Raw genomic sequence first — 16361 nt, forward strand, 5'->3', positions numbered from 1 at the left:
AACAAGGAGTAATAAAGATATTTATCCTAGTTAGACCACTTCTGGTGGGGTGAATCTTTTTTGGCGCATTCTCAGGTTTACATGGTTTTGTAAATCTGGGAATGCTTAAAAAATTGGGTTCACGTGGGAACACTCATACAACACCAATAGAATGCCTACTCAGGGAAGAGTAATGCCACACATTGATTTGCTGTCCATAACACATGAATTTTGAAGGCCAAAAAATCAGACTTAAGATTTGAAACATTAACAGGTTTTGCATCACAAGATGAAATAATACAATTATATAATGAAATGCATTCAAATATATGTATATCTTCTATGCACTAACTTCTATAGAGAAGAATCAATCAATATCAATTTCCGAATTTTGTAAACTGAATTTGAGATGGCAGAGACAGAGTAACTGTGAAACCAATATATTTCATTTATGTTTTATTTTCTTTCTGATAAAAAAGTGTTTACAGCAAAATGATATGAATTATTTTTAGAAAAATCCCATTCTTCTAAAGGAGCCAATCTTAGGGCTCATGGCACCCCAGTCGTTGAATCGCTTGTACTCCCCAGTCCTCAGGTAATATTGACGTCCTCTATAGTTGGGCTCCTCATAGAAGATCCAATGACCATCCTGCACATTACAGGAGTGGATGTCATTGAAGCGGAACCTGTCAAATACATTTGGGCAGTCATCTGTGAAGTCCATCATCTGGCCTCCAAAGTCACCTCTCTCATATAGTCTGATCCTGAAGGTGCCCCGGTACTATGAGAGAAAAAAATAGATATAAAGGAAAATGTAGACATTTGTTCTATTTATTCAATTGAAAGACAAATACATGTTTAGGAAAATGTACTTTCATCGCTATAAATTCACAGTTGTGTTTTTCTTCACAAACAAATACGCACTGCCAAAGACTATCAAAAGTGCCAACAAATGAAAGCATTTTCTATTTGATGAAATATCATTACTTATAATGTGTATATGTAGTGAAAGAATATAGGCAAAGCTACAGATATTATTCAACTCTTCCATTATGGTGCAATTGCAGATATGGGTATAGTAAATGAGCATGCAACTACATGTTTGCATTGAATGTCTAAGTATAACTCTATGTTTCCTTACTTATCATTAAAAAGTGATGAAAGTATATTAATATATTAGTAACCCCCTCCCTATGACCCCATGGTGTCACCATGGGTTGCATAGGAACCCCCTTATTGCCGGAATACTCTACCAGCAAACAACAAAAAAACAATTCTAACCTCGCCATTCTCGTCCCTACCACAAATGTAGCCTACTCATATAACAGACTTTTTGGAATGAACAAACCAGAATAGTTCAGTAAATCCAGTATAAACCAAGCAAGATATACAGTGCCACTCATACTGCCAAACAATTATTCAACAGAGAATTTAAAGATATGTTGGGGATATACAACAAAAATAACACATACTTTCTTTAGGCTAGCTGAAAATGTTGCTTCTGTGTCAAATTAATTGATTTGCAATGACAACTGTCTAATTAGATTAAAGCAACCGAGGCAAAACCCTGAGGATCAAAATTGATCTGTCAACATATAAAAGTACATCCAAAGTACCCTAAGTTGAAACCTTGGCTTAATGTATTAATGTATTCGACCTCCCTAAACAGCAGCAAGCCCAAAGGCAAGTAAGGGATAAGCTAACAGATACTCTAAATCTGCTTCAGTCTGCAGTCACTCTACTTCATCCTCCTTAGGACTCTATGGTCTCTTAACATTCTTCGTGAACCCGGGCTTTCGGGCAGTAGCTCTTGTTGTTGCTGTGAAGAGGGAGACAGAGTTGTTGAGCATGTGGTACTTGATTGTTCTAGGCAAGGAAGCTACTAGAATAAGGTGTGTTAGGTTCTAAAGGCAATTGTTTTTCCCGGTTCTTATCCCAGATCTACCAAACACTAGAACAAAATTAGATTCCGAGAGTCATTACCATCAATCACGCTTCAGATGACGCTTGTTGAACATCCACCGATCCTCCATTCATCTATTGGTGGAGGAATGCAGTATGCCAAATAGACTGGAGGCCAAACTAACCAACAACAACCTATTACTGGTGCCCAATAAACAAATGTGTGCACCACTAGTTAATTTAATTAAACACAGACAAAAAAGCAAGAGAAGAAGAAAAGAAGATCACATCTAGGAGATATAGTCAGAAGCCCTCTTGATAGAGGGAGATAACTATTGCCGAAGTCAGCAACCATCAAAACTGTTTCACTTTCTTCACTAGTAACACACACTACAACCTTTAGCAACTTCTTTTTACTTGTTTTCAACTTTTGCAATGTCTGTACCTCCATGACTGTCTCTATTTTCTTTAGTATCTCCTTCCATCTTGTAAGTGATCGAATGCAATGCCATATAATCGTAATCCGAAAATGATTGACCAAATGCATAGTCTCATACCTATCCCAAAACCATATCCATCCCAAATCAATTCACCACACCCATGCACCCATATCTCTAATACAATAATATTGTTCAACGACATCTTCAAGCCTTTGCTCCTAAATTCACCACACCCATGCACCCATATCTCTAATACAATAATATTGTTCAACGACATCTTCAAGCCTTTGCTCCTACTTTTCTCTGGTGTGAAGTGTTATGTGATAAATGATTTAGTTATGTAAGAATCACCAAATATAACTTTATCACGTTTTGGTTTCTCATTTGTGTATTTGACATTTAGGTTAGATAACAATTAGATGTTAACAACTTTGTGATTAGCAATTCTGTATTAAGCTTTGATTGTGTTTATTGCTTTCTCCTTAGATTGGATAGCTATAGAAACTTGTTTTGTTGGTCACTGAATATGTCTACTATCACTACATTGTTGACACTAACTGAAGATTTGAAACAATACAATTTGACCTTCAAAGTTCACAAGTGTTCAATGAACATGGAAGTGCTTCTTAACTTGAACCAAGCCCACTGGTTGTTATGAATTGGACTTTATGGGCCTCATTTATGAGGTTTTGACACAGGGCAGCATCACAAGGAAACTTGTCGCGCTGCACTGCTCTGCATCAAAAGAAAAGGGAGGAAATGCACTGTATCTTTGAGATACGGCGCATTCCTCTCCTTTTCCCCTGTGCTGTTGCACATGGGCTGCCATGTGCCACATAAGGCCACCCTACAGGGCCTTGTAAATATGACCCCCTTTCACGCATTACTCTGTGTGAAAGGGGCATTTAATGGATGATGCTGTGGGATGGAATCTGCCGCATTCCCAGATTTATAAGGTTTTGTAAACTTGGGAATGCATCAGATCCACACACCTCCCCAGGGGAGAATGATGGGGAGGCGTGACAAGGAGAAATACTTTTATTTCTCCTTGTTTATCCTTTTTCTGCAACATACATAGAAAGAGGAAAACACCTCTTGTGATTGTTTTTGTGCAGGAATGTGTCCTTTCTTTTGACGCAGCGCAGCAAGATTCCTTGCCGTGCTGCTGTGCGCCAAAACCTTATTAATGAGGCCTATTGTATCTCACATTTCATGCAGAGTGATGCTTTACTGTTTTCTAGTTCTTGCAGCGTTCTTATAAAATATAAGTACAAGATGTAATCATCAGAATTTTGTGAAGGGTTAGCTAAAGACCCTTATCTCTTTGAAGTACTTCAGCGGATGCAACAGTAACTTGTTTTCTTATACAGTAATGAAACAAGTGGTCTGTGACTGCATTAGAGAAGAATACATTATAATTTATCATGTGTGTGTAGCTTAAATAAATCAAACACTGGTAAACAAAATACCAAAAATAAATGCAACAGCATACCCTGGGGTCTAAGATAGCATTGTTCCAAACGTACAGTCAATGTAAAATACAAAAGCGCCGAAGAATTGTTTAAGTTCAGTATATTTGATTTCATATACTTGAAACAGATCAAAATTAATTTGACATAAGGAAGGTACAAGGTCAAGTTCAAATGCCTGGGGTGGATGTGAGAGAATACTATTCTTTAGTATCATTAAAGTGATACCGCAAATATAAGGAGGTGCACATATATCACTTTAATGATACTAAAGAATTGTATTCTCTGTCATCCACCCTGAGCCTTTGAACTTGACCTCTGTTGTTTTTACAGCTATCACTGTATATATGTGCACCTCCTTATATTTGACGTTGCTTTAATTATATTAAAGAATTGTATTCTCTGCCATCCACCCCGGGCATTTGAACTTGACCTCTGGGCTTGTTCTGTGTCTTTTACAGCTTTCACTGTATGGTTGTGCACCTTCTTACAATTGCCAGTATTGCTTTACTGATTCTATAGAATTGTATTCTCTGGGATCCACCCTGGGCCTTTGAAATTGACCTCTGGGTTCCCTTGAGCTCTGAGCTCCTCACTCCGTTTTTCTCTCAAGGTAAAATTTTGAATTCAGTGCCAAAAGAACATGCGTTATTTTGGCAGCTTTTAACCTTTATTAATTTTCGTTTATCCCCTTAACCTGCAGGTCTTGACAGATAAATTCAATTGTCTTATGACCATGTCATAACTAATGTACGGTTTTAAATACCGGTGAGGACTTCACTAGGCGGGCCCTCATGAGTGGATTTCAGCTCACTACTATTGGATGAGTGCAATATTAGAGTAACCACATACCTTGCACCACATTGCAGATATATATGCATACTAATTTTAGATTTGGTTTTCCACAGAAAACCCTGACAGAGCCATTAAGTACTCAAACTCCAGTGTTGTACCTGAGATGCTTGTGTGGAACCAGGGTTAGGTCAGTACTATATCGTGACTTAATTCTTTCTCGAGTCCGTTAGTAGGTGCCAATTAACACAGAGTTGATCTTTCACCTCTAGGTTGCCCCCGCCCCCCTTCCTCCTGAAGAGGACTCACAGAGGAGGTTTAAGTCACCCTCTATGCACAAGCCGAGTCAAAACGTTGACGCACCCCACCCACTAATGGCCTGTATCACATCCCATCCCCTTCCCTTGATGTTGCATTTATGCATTTACAAAAAGTATATACAAAATGTTATACATGATTTGTTTGGTACAGGCCTTTCTGTACGGGTCTCTTTACCAGTCGACTGCCAAAGCTGTAAAAATGTATAAACTCTGAATATTTGTGACTATTCACTTTTCCCTACCCATCACGAGCACACCCATTCTTTTCTCTTCCTTTGAGCAACCTTTGTACCTTCCATTTGTCAAATGAATTTTGATTTGTTTCAAGTATATGAAAATTAAATATACTGAACTTAAACAATTCTTTAGCTCCTTTGTCTTTTACATTGACTGTGCGTTTGGAAAAATGCTATATTCGACAGCAGGGTATGTTGTTGCATTTATTTTTGGTATTTTTTACCAGTGTTTGACTTATTTAAGCAACACACACATGATAAATTATAATGTATTCTTCTCTAAGGCAGTCACGGACCACTTGTTTCATTACTGCATTGTACCCAGGTCTTGTGACTTTTATTGGGTTACCCTATTAATTTGTAATTGTTTTCTTATACAGCACTTTTGAGATTTGGGCCATCAAGAATTACGGATACGGCCAGAATCTCGGTATGGAATCCTGAAATTTTAATTTAAACTCTTCAAAATTGGAAATAACTGTGAGGAACTAGAATTATGGGCCGGACGTCTACAGTGTATTTCCGATTCTGGGAAGTTTTAACATCCATTTATCACCTGCTTTGAGCAGGTAGTAGATAACTGTAGGAGTCCTGTGGGTCCTAGCGGGGGTGGTCAGGAGGGGAAGGGAGGGAATAGATAGATGTTACCCGCTAGGGTGAGCTTTACATGCTCCCCTGTGCCTTCGTTGGGTGTAGGATGGGACTGGGCAGACGTGTCTCGTCTGCAATGCTTCATTTTAGCTTATCGATTTTACATTCTGGATTTTTCAGCTGATATAATTGTGCAAAGTGGAATTCCAGCAGCTCCACACAACCCAAAGGAGCCCTAGTCTTTATTTCAGCAGCGATGACATGCAAGTTTAATAGGCTTAAATCATATTCACAAACGTAACACTTTCAAATAAATTACAATTTGTTACAAAAAACTATTTGTGGAATAAAAAAAATGGGACCTACTTCTGGGATTCTACGGCAGGACCTGATAGAGTCATTGTAACCCATCCATTGCTGATAATTGGGGTACTCCCCCCTTCTCAGGTAATACTGGTGCCCCTTGTAGTTGGGGTTCTCGTACAGCATCCAGTTTCCATTTTCCACCCGAAGAGAGTTGCAGCGGCTAATAAAGGAGTGCAAGTCAGCACAATCGGAGCTGCAGTTATAGGAATGACCGTCATAGTTTCGCTCCTCATAGAATGTAATCTGTAATAAGAACAGGTTTTAAAATTAGTCTTCTATACCGTACTGTAATATGATGTGTCAAGTGATTAGTCAGTCTCAGAATACAAACTTTTGTGGAAAAGTAGTTTTCATAAATGTGAGCAACCAGGACTTTTTGCAGTTTTCCCCCACTTTTTGCCCCCATGTACGACTACTAGATGACTCTGATTGTACTCTGGGCTCCGCTAACCAGACCCATGGCCTGGGCTCTGTTTAAAAGTACATGCTAATTACATGTATTACAATTAGTACTGACAACCTGCCTGTAGGCCCCTAATATATGGTAGGACATGTAGGTTTAGAGGCCCAGCAGATTTAATGCGCTTAAGTGCGCACTGCTGTGTTGCCTGCTGTCTATTTATTAGCAAGCCTGATTTGCAAGCTGCTTTTAAAATTAAATTATAAATTCAACTTTGGCATTCAATGTTGTTCCAAATTCTCACACTAGCTAACAGTGACATATAGGTCAACCCTAGGTGACGCCAAGGGTAGGGTGCCATGTGAAAAAAGCAGGGGCATTGTCAAGATGTTTTATTTGACCTGGTGAGGGAAAAACTGCCAATTCCATGTTTTCGAATTGCAGCACATTGGCTCTATAGGCTAACATAGGAATACTTTAGTAAAGTATAACTATGTATAGGAGTGAGCTAATATATACTTCAAAGTATTAAAATGATAGTAAGAATAAATCCAACAACTTGCCAATGATATATTTATCAAAACTGTCACAGAATTCTTTTTACAGAACTTTCTTTTCTGATGAACCAAAATCCAACCTTCCAACAGGCCCTCCTGACTTTGGCAGGCTGAACCAAACTGCTCTGGTGAGGTGTGAAGTGGCCTATATAGAGACAAAGGACATCTAGTGGGAGGAGATATGCAGCTGCAGAGCAAATGGCAGGATGGGAGTGGAGTAGCCAAACCAGTCTTCAGATAGGAAATTACAGTTGAGCAGGATACAGGCTCACCCCCACATCCTGCACCCCCAGCCAGACAGAAGCAGAGGGATGGAAGGGGAGTGTTAGGGAAAATGTAGCACACTAGTGGGTTGGCTTAGCCAGTTGTTAACCTCCAGGAGAGAGTTTTTCCATTTTGGATTTTAAAGGAATAGTGTTTTCTGGGACAAGAATATGCCACACTTTGGAGGAAAGTGTCATACCTGAGGGTGGCACCCTGCTTGTCACCCAAGAACACTAGATAAATATGGAAGAGTTGCCCAGCAACTCAGATCCCTGCCTTGAAACTACCAGAAGAAGAAGATCTGCACTGCTGGACCCTTGGACTGCACAAGATAGGACTGCAGTCATAAGTAGGGCACCTGTTGCACACTTTGGTCTTCAGCCCAAAAAGGATTTTGCCTTGCTCTGAAAGCTAAAAGTGTGGATTTCCTAAAAGCAACAGGTTAAAAGAGCTTCACCCGCATCATCGCAACCAAGAAGGTCCCAAATGGACAGCGTTCAGGGGACTTTTAAGGATTTGGCCAGGTGCATTGTGGGTCTTGTGGTCCCATATTCCCAAGGAGAAACTCAGAGATTATGGAACCTCAGAGTGGCGTTTTGGCTCCTCAAAGACCCAAAAGAAACACCTGGAGAAGAAGGACTGCCCTGCTGTAACCTTGGACGGCACACAAGAGGATTGAACTCATAAGGACCGCACCTGCTGCACTCACATGGCTTCACACCAAAAGGACTTTTCTTCTCTTAAAGGATAAGGAGTCGACTCCCTGATCAGCAACAGGTAGAAAAGTGCTGGAAGGGGTAATTGCAACATCCACAATGAGGAAAGCTCCAGCTGACTAGCTTCACCTGGATTTTAATTGGATTGACCATGTGCATTGTGGAAGTTGTAGTACCAGACCCCAAGAAGCAAACCAGACCTTCTGAACCATTTGCTGATTCTGTAGACCATTTACCTGCATCAATAAACACTTCTGGAAGTAAGTGGAAAAGTGTAACATCGTGGGTGTCCTGAAATCTTGACTATGTCTAGCCCAGCTTGATCTTTTTTAACCCTTTGAGCGCTATTTGCTTCTTAGCCCTATTTTTACTTTCAATCTTTAGAAATTCATATCGCCAGTTCCCTACATTGGACTTTTGTCAGTTTGGTGACATTTTAATCCTAAACATGTCTCCTATGTTTATAAATTGTTGTTGGGTTTTTAGTGTGTGTTGTGTCTTACTTATTTAATGTATTGGTGTTTTAAATGTGGAATACACTTGTCTCCTAAGTTAAGCCTGCCTTCTCGCCGCCAGCTACCGAGAGTTGAGCAAGAGGATAATTTACTGAGACCTTGACTGGACTTTATATTGTGATTGTGCCCTTGTTACAAGTAGTAGTTACCTACCTACGCCTACTAATAAACCACCTTCCAACAGAAAAGTTACTAATCAATAACCTATCTGCTGACATCATTCTGTACAGGTGTCACAAAGCAAATTACATCTAAGTGGAGTCTATTTATGTGAACCCTAACCTGTGTTTAATTATTATTTGTTAATTTATGTGTACTACAAAAAAAGCCACAAGCATACTCAAGCACTTAACTTACTAGAATAAAGCGAGAGGGGCAGTACTTATAAATTAAGACATGCTAACTTCTACAGGTGTAACACAGACCCCTGCATCCCCTCCAGCGCTGTGGGGACCCCAAGGTCCTCATGAGGCTACCATGCAGCCCATGGCTAATTAATATCTTTCAGATATGGGAGACTCAGGGTCCCTCATCACATTTTGAGAGGGAGGGGGAGATCATTTGCATTATGCCATTGCAGACTTGTATGCTGATGTTACAATCCCACATGGTGCCCCTGGAGCAAACCACACCAAACAGACATACAAAAATAATCCCCATAATACCTCCTGCATCTTTGTGCAACAGTGTGAAGGGGGATCTCCGAAATTCCTTAATGCCAGTGGGTGCTGAGGCTAAGTTGTGGTCGTTGGAATCATGTCACACTGTGTGCACATGCAGCCCCTGGCGAAAAGGGTCCTGTGAGGTTTACTTTTCCTTTTTTTTTTTTTTGAGATATTTGATGTCATACATAAGAGAGGCATATACAAATTCATTACATCCTTATTCCAATTAAACATTAAGAAGAAATTCATGATACAGATTAATAACAATTCAGTAATAAATAAATATATGTTGTCTAAAACTGTGCTATTAAATATTCCGACCGTAGTTCAATAAACAGTGCAAATCAAGATACATATTATTAAAAAAGGGCCATGCTCAGCCATTCAGACTTCTCCACCTAGCAAGTGGTGCCCAGATATTTCGTCCTAATTCCCTATATTTTTTTACCTTTTAGCTCATAAAGGCAAGATTCGATATTATGCATACCTAGCAGCCTTGCTATACACATTTGAAAGGAGGGGGGGAGGAATATTTCCACCCTGCTGAAATAAGAATACGTAGTACAGCAGTAGATATAAAAACCAAAGCTTCAGTAGTACTTCCTAACTGCAGTTTCTGATCTACCCCTAATAACATTAGTGAAGGGGATAGTCAGTCAGTCAGTCAGTCAAAATATCTTTATTCGGCTCTTTAAAAGCCATACAAAGAAGCAACCAATAAAATACATTACATACAAGATTTACCAAAAAATGCACATGATACAAAAGTCAGATACTGTTTTAAGAATTATTAAAAAGACAATTTAAGAGAAAAAATGTAATTAACATTAAAAATTATTCTTGGCTAGGGGCTTTCGCCCTGGAGGCAGCTGTCAGGAATTTGGCAACGCAATAGGTAATATGAGGGTTAGGTAGTAGTTGTAAGTAGAGCAAAGCCGGTCTCACCTGTGTGAAGCCGGCCTCCTTAAGAATTGGTAACAGGAATTTTTTCCTAGGCTCTAAATACAGACTACAAAACATAACAAAATGCATTGTGTCCTGTGGTGAAAACTGGTCACAACTACAGGGCGGGGCTAAATCTAATTTCTGCCAACTGGTAAAAGAACCTAAATAGTAGTGCAGCAGGTTAAATCTGAATTTAGTTAAAAGAAACCTATGGAAAGGATGTGTAACATAACTAAGGTAAGGTGCAAGTGAAGGTGAAGTAAGCAGCAGGCAATGATCCCTCACTGCCGGCTTTGCTAGTTCGCGCTCTTCACGGTGCATTTCTTTCCTTCCCATAAAAGACTTTCTAACTAGATCAATGTCTTGGATCCTGATGGACTCCGGGGAGGTAAAGAGCTCCGGGCGGCCTAGATCAGAGAAAACATTTGCTAGATAGGCCAGCCAAGGAATTTTGTTGGATTTATCTAAGGCCAAGACATCGGTCAAGATCTTGTGATTTAATGGAAGTTCATCGTTCAGCCATATTTTTAGCCAGAGAATCAAAGGGGCCAGGCTTAATTTATCTGAAAGAAATTCAAGACCAACTTCTTTATGTACGGAGTACGTTGGGGTGGACTGAGGTACGGAGAGCAGGGCTCTGATGAATCCGTTCTCCGCTCTCTGTATAGGCTCCACATTTGCGTACCCCCACAGTGCTGAGCCATATAATGCGATGGCCACAGATTTACTATTATAGATTTTTAGGATGGCTTCCATAGGCCTTGCTCCTAGCCTACCAGCAAAGCTCAATATTGCTGAGGCTGATCGTGTGACCGCCAATCTCTTGGCTCTAACCTGTGGGCCCCATGTCCCTTTCTGGTCGAACAAAATACCTAAATAGGGAAATGTGGGTACCCTACTAACCAAATCCCCCCTACAGGTGAATGTTTTAGTTCTCTTCCTGCGGCACTCTGTGCCCACCACCATGGTGTGTGACTTGGCGACGTTTATTCTAAGGTCTAGATGGTCCATAAACGTGCCAAAAGCATTCAATAGGCGCTGGAGGCCAACTCCCGTGCGGGCGATTAGCACGGCGTCATCGGCGTATAGGAGTGCCGGTATCTTGGTTACTCCTACACACGGGACGTCGGCATCCTGCCCCTCAAGGTGCGCACCCAGGCCATTGATATAGATGGTGAACAGTAAGGGGGCCAAAATGCAGCCCTGCCGCACCCCCCTTAGAGATCTAAAGAGAGCAGTGCACCTGCCCTCGTTGGTCACGCGTATGCTAGAGAAGAGTTCCTGATGCAGGGAGGACATAAAGGTAACTAATGCTTCATCTATGCCAATCTCCAACAGAATGGACCACAATTTAGTCCTATTGACTAAGTCGAAAGCGGAGGAGAGGTCCATGAATGCAAGATACAAGGACCCCTCCTTAGCTACAGTATATTTGGAGATGAGCAGATGTAGATTAATGCATTGTTCAATAGTGCCTTTTTTTTCCCTAAATCCATATTGGATTTCAGATAGCCCACCACAACCCTCAACATTCTCCCTTAACCTAGATAAAAGAACTCTCCCTAAGATTTTTACCGAGGAATCTAAGAGGGATATGGGCCTATAGCAGCCTGGGTCATCCCGCTGGCCTTTTTTAAAAATAGGAACAATGGTGGAAATATTCCATGATGCAGGTGCAGGATTATCATTCACTGCGTTAAACACATTTGTCAGGACTTCGGCCCACAATTTTGGGGAGTACATGAAGAAATCAGCAGGCACACCGTCCGGACCAGGAGCCTTGTGCTTGGTGGTGGACATAATGGCTTTCTCCACCTCTACTTGGTTAAAGATAATGGGGCAGGTGGCTGGTCTTATCAACGGGGCGTCTGTGGTAGCGTCAACAGAATCCCCATAGACATTTTTAAAATGGCATAACCATTTATCATCAGGAATTACGCAGTCCATGATATCATTATCATTATCTGAGAAAAAGGGCTGTTTAATAATCTCCCAGAATTTTTTGCTGTTCTTCAGGACTGCTGCCGAAAGGAGGTCTTCCCAGGCTTCTCGTTTAATGGTGTCCTTTCGTTTTTTTACTGCTAATTTATAAATTTTCCTGAGTTTTGAGATCTCATCGTTTACCCTAGGAACTCTTTTGAGGGCTGCCAGTAATGATCTATGGGCTTTTGAGCAAGCTGAATCAAACCAGCGCTTGTTTCCTGGGGTTACGTTTTTAGTTTTTGCCAAAAGGTCCTGTGACACCTGCTCACATATGGCCTCAAACGCCTCTACGGTTTCTTTGCCCTGTGCGCTAAGATTTTTACAGACCTCAACCTGCCCCTTAATCCTTGGGAAGTTCTCTGCGTAAAATTTATCTGGGACCACCTTAGCCCATTTCAAGCGTCTTCCTTGGCCAGTTGTCTTTAATGGGTGGGTGGTTACTTTCAGCAGGGAAGGTCCTATGTTGCCTCCCCAAGCCACTTCTAGCTCAACAGGGTTATGGTCACTTGAATGAAATTGTGTGGTGCGATATGTATTAACCCGTATAAGAATGCTTAGGGATACAAATATATAATCAATAATAGTGCCATATGAAATACCAGTGAAAGTTGGCTGTCTAGTGTCACCATCAGGTTCATAAAGGTCGAAACTGACAAGAAAGTCCTCCAATTCCTCCCCCTCAGGGGAGTGTTCGAAGTGGGGTCCCTCAGGCCCATCATCCCCATCAGGATTGTTTTCCCTGCAATTTAGGTTACACGGATGGATGTTAAAATCACCTAATAAAATATAATCCATATCGAGCGTATTATTTTGACTGACCTTATTTAAAATCTTATCCAAATTAATAATATTGCGGCCTCTGTGGTCACTGTTCCCTGAATTATAGAAATTTACAAAAATCGTCCTTTTGGTGTTTTTAGTCACTCTTTCGACCACCAGGATGTTAGGGGAGTCAGTGTCGATCTGCCTAAAACTACCTATTAAGTCTAAAGAAAACAGAAATAGGAGGCCTCCCTTGGCCCTCCCCATGCGGCTATGAACAGCGGCTTTGGTGAAACTAATGAACCCATCCCACCATAGGTTGTCGGAAGTATCCCACGTTTCCTGGAGGGCAATAATATGGTGGCCTAGGACAAAGCTTGACCAGGATTTATCCTCACGTTTACCATTTAACCCCGCAACATTCCAGCTCATTATCCTGCAGGAGTCCCAGGAAGTCTCAGTTAATGGGGCCGGAGCTGATGCCACGTCCAGTTGTTGAACCGTGGTATCTGTTCCCTGGTTCGTGGCCTCTGTAAGTCAATCACAGTCATTTAGACCGGACAGGACCCCATATCTGTTCCCCATTCCCGCTCCCCAGTCAAATGGATTGGGTACCTGGCCCCAACTATTTGCTGCTAGATTCCACGGTGGCTGCGGGGTGTTTGGTCGCATTGGAAAGTGTTCGTTCCCTTGCCTGAAGTGAAGGGGATAGAACAATCCTACATTCTAGCAGCCCCTCCAAGAAATTTCCAATTTACCTTAATATCAAAGATAGATGGTCACACCGATGGAACATATGAATTAAGTCAGCTGGGCCCTTGTCGCATCTAGGGCACTTATCGTTCTCCACCAGACCCCAGGCATGCAGCTTCGCCGGAGTATGATACAAATTAAACAGCGCTTTGTAGTGCTGAGCCCATAGGTTAGAGGATCGAAAAAGTCTCTTGTCTAGTGCTTGATCTAAATCCGCATCTGGATCGCCTAGCTTCACCGCAATTGCAGATTCAGTTTTTTCCAAATCGTCCTGGATGCCCACCATTAAATGGTTATAGACTAGTTTGATTTTATTGCCCCCATTCCATAAATAATCCATTAGGGGGATACGATTCATTATTGTGATCCTCGGCCTAAATGCCATCACTGTTTGAACCAATTGTCTATAAAGAAACCAATGATTAGAAGGGATCCCAAACTTTTGCTGAATCGCTTCAAACCAAAGTACCTCCCCTCCTGCCATAATGTCCCCTAAGGTCCTTATTCCATGTTCTTTCCAAAACAGGCAGTTCCTATCCGTACCCAAAAAGGGGAACACACTAGAGTTCCAGAGGAGATGGTGGGCATTGATCTTAGGGATTTCCAGCATTTTTGGATAGCTTTTCATGTCCCCCAAACCCCGTCCAGAATCTTATACCGGGCCTTCTTATAGTATCTTCGGTCTACCTCACTCACTAGTAAACCAATAGCCTTCTTCCCTAGTAAAAGCTCAAAATTGGATGGAGGATCCTGCCTATCTCCCCGAACCTCTTGCGGGCTTGGGACCGATTGAAACAGTATTGACATATCAGCCAAGAGGCAGGACAGATGGTATAAACAAAGATTTGGTAGGGCCATGCCCCCCCTTTCGAACGGGAGCAACATAAGCTTCATGGAGCGCCTGGTCTTCCCATATTGCCGGATAAACTTGTTAAAGATTGATTCCAAATTTTTTATTAGTTTTTCATCCAGCAAAAATGGGATAGCTCGAAACCGGTATAAGACCTTGGGGAATATTGACATTTTAAGGACATTAACCCTCCCTACCAAAGAGAGATGTAATACATCCAGCCTTTTTAATTCTGTTTCAATCGATCCCATGAGGGGGCAGTAGTTATCGATAATGATCTTGTCGACTGAGGCATTCATTCTTACCCCCAAATAAACTGCCGAATTTTTTTATCTGCTGTCTGATTTAGGGATATTCTGAGTGCAAATAATCTGCGTTTTCCCTTTATTTAGAAGATACCCAGACCTACTTTCAAAATCCTTCGCCAGCTCTACAAGTACCTCCATCGCCTGCTGTGGATCGGTGGTAAAGACCGCTAGATCGTCAGCATATGCTAGCAGTTTATTTGTAAACCCATTCAGCAGCACAGGATTAATCTGTGAGCATCCCAGGATTTTTTAGATCAGGGGGTCTATATATAGTGAAAAGAGGATCGGGGAGCAGGGGCATCCCTGGCGAGTTCCTCTCTTGATCACAATTTTATCCGAACTATCTCCCATTACTGACACCCTTGCCACCGGATCTTTATACATTGCTCTAAGAGCTTTGATGGTCGTAGGGCCAAAACCCCTACCTTCAAGGATCCCCCACAAGTACTCCCAGACCACGCGGCCGAATGCTTTCTCCGCGTCGAGGAGGACCATGGCCATCTCTCCCCCCCTGGCTGCATGGATATCAAACAGAGTTATGGCTCGTCGAGTATGGTCGGTCGTGCCTCGACCCGGCACGAACCCATGCTGCCAGGGAGAGACGAGACCGCCAATGATCCTCCCCAGCCTTTTGGCCCAGATTTTCGAGTATAGCTTGGTATCCGCATTAAAAAGCGAGATGGGGCGGTAGGAGCCTGGGTTCTCCTTAGGTTTGCCCTTCTTGTGAAAGATGATGATATTAGCTGCTTTGCATCACCACTGCTTCTTGTACTGTGAAGGAATCCTGGAAATAGTTCCAGGGCTCTTAGAAAATCCAGGAAGCACCTGGGCCTTGGAGAGGTCAAGTCAGAGTGCTGCTGTAAGCTCTAGGTTAGCAGGCACCACTACCATCATCGCCATGGACATACTTCCATCTGATTGTTGGTAACCTTGCTTCTACCTTATTGTGTATACACTGGTTTAACAGGAAGAATTACTTCAGGTCTACCAGTGTAGCCTGACTGCTTCAGTTTAAACTGGAAGTCCAACCTGTCAAAATAACCCTTTTGGACAGGGAAAAAAACTCTCTTTTAAGAATTAATGTTACACTAGGTAAGCCTTGTAGTCCATAATCAACGGTGCAGATTATTTAAAAAAGTGGGTCATAAAGAATGTATTGTTACTGTGTCTCTTCAGTGACAAGCTCCCAAAAGCAATTTTTTCTGTGGAAGGTTCTGGCTATCCTGTAAGAAAAACTAGACTACAGATTAAAATATTAATTTTGTTATTTTGGACTGACTAGAACATTTATTCATCCACTATTTTTAATATTTATTAAAAGCCCAATTTAATGGCAAGGTTTGATCTTTAATAAATATTTATAAATATTAGATTTAAGAAGGTTATGTTTTCTCGACCTGTCGCACCTGTAGGTTGATTTAAATGAGCTCTTCAGCAGCTGCCCAGCTATTGCTTGCCCTTAATAATGTGTGAAAACTGTTGCAGAGCAGAGACAATGACCTGGGTATAGGGGGGGGGGGACTTTCCTCTGACAGGAACACCAGTTAG

The 16361-nt window shown here is 41.6% G+C and overlaps 1 protein-coding gene across 1 annotated transcript in view; it reads right to left on the reverse strand.

The window, feature by feature from the left end:
• Positions 1 to 420: 420 nt before the first annotated feature.
• The window catches only part of LOC147730541 (gamma-crystallin-1-like), a 38649-nt gene continuing 22708 nt past the window's right edge, over positions 421 to 16361 (reverse strand). The window contains exons 2-3 of the mRNA XM_086958582.1: positions 6096 to 6338; positions 421 to 760 (exon numbers count right to left, since the gene is read on the reverse strand). Of these exons, the coding sequence (XP_086814708.1) occupies positions 488 to 760; positions 6096 to 6338 (516 nt within the window). The 3' untranslated portion in view covers positions 421 to 487. The remainder of the gene's footprint in view (positions 761 to 6095; positions 6339 to 16361) is intronic.

This window comes from Lissotriton vulgaris, chromosome 2_1 (assembly GCF_964263255.1).
Source record: "Lissotriton vulgaris chromosome 2_1, aLisVul1.2, whole genome shotgun sequence".
In the NCBI taxonomy this organism is placed as follows: Eukaryota; Metazoa; Chordata; class Amphibia; order Caudata; family Salamandridae; genus Lissotriton; species Lissotriton vulgaris.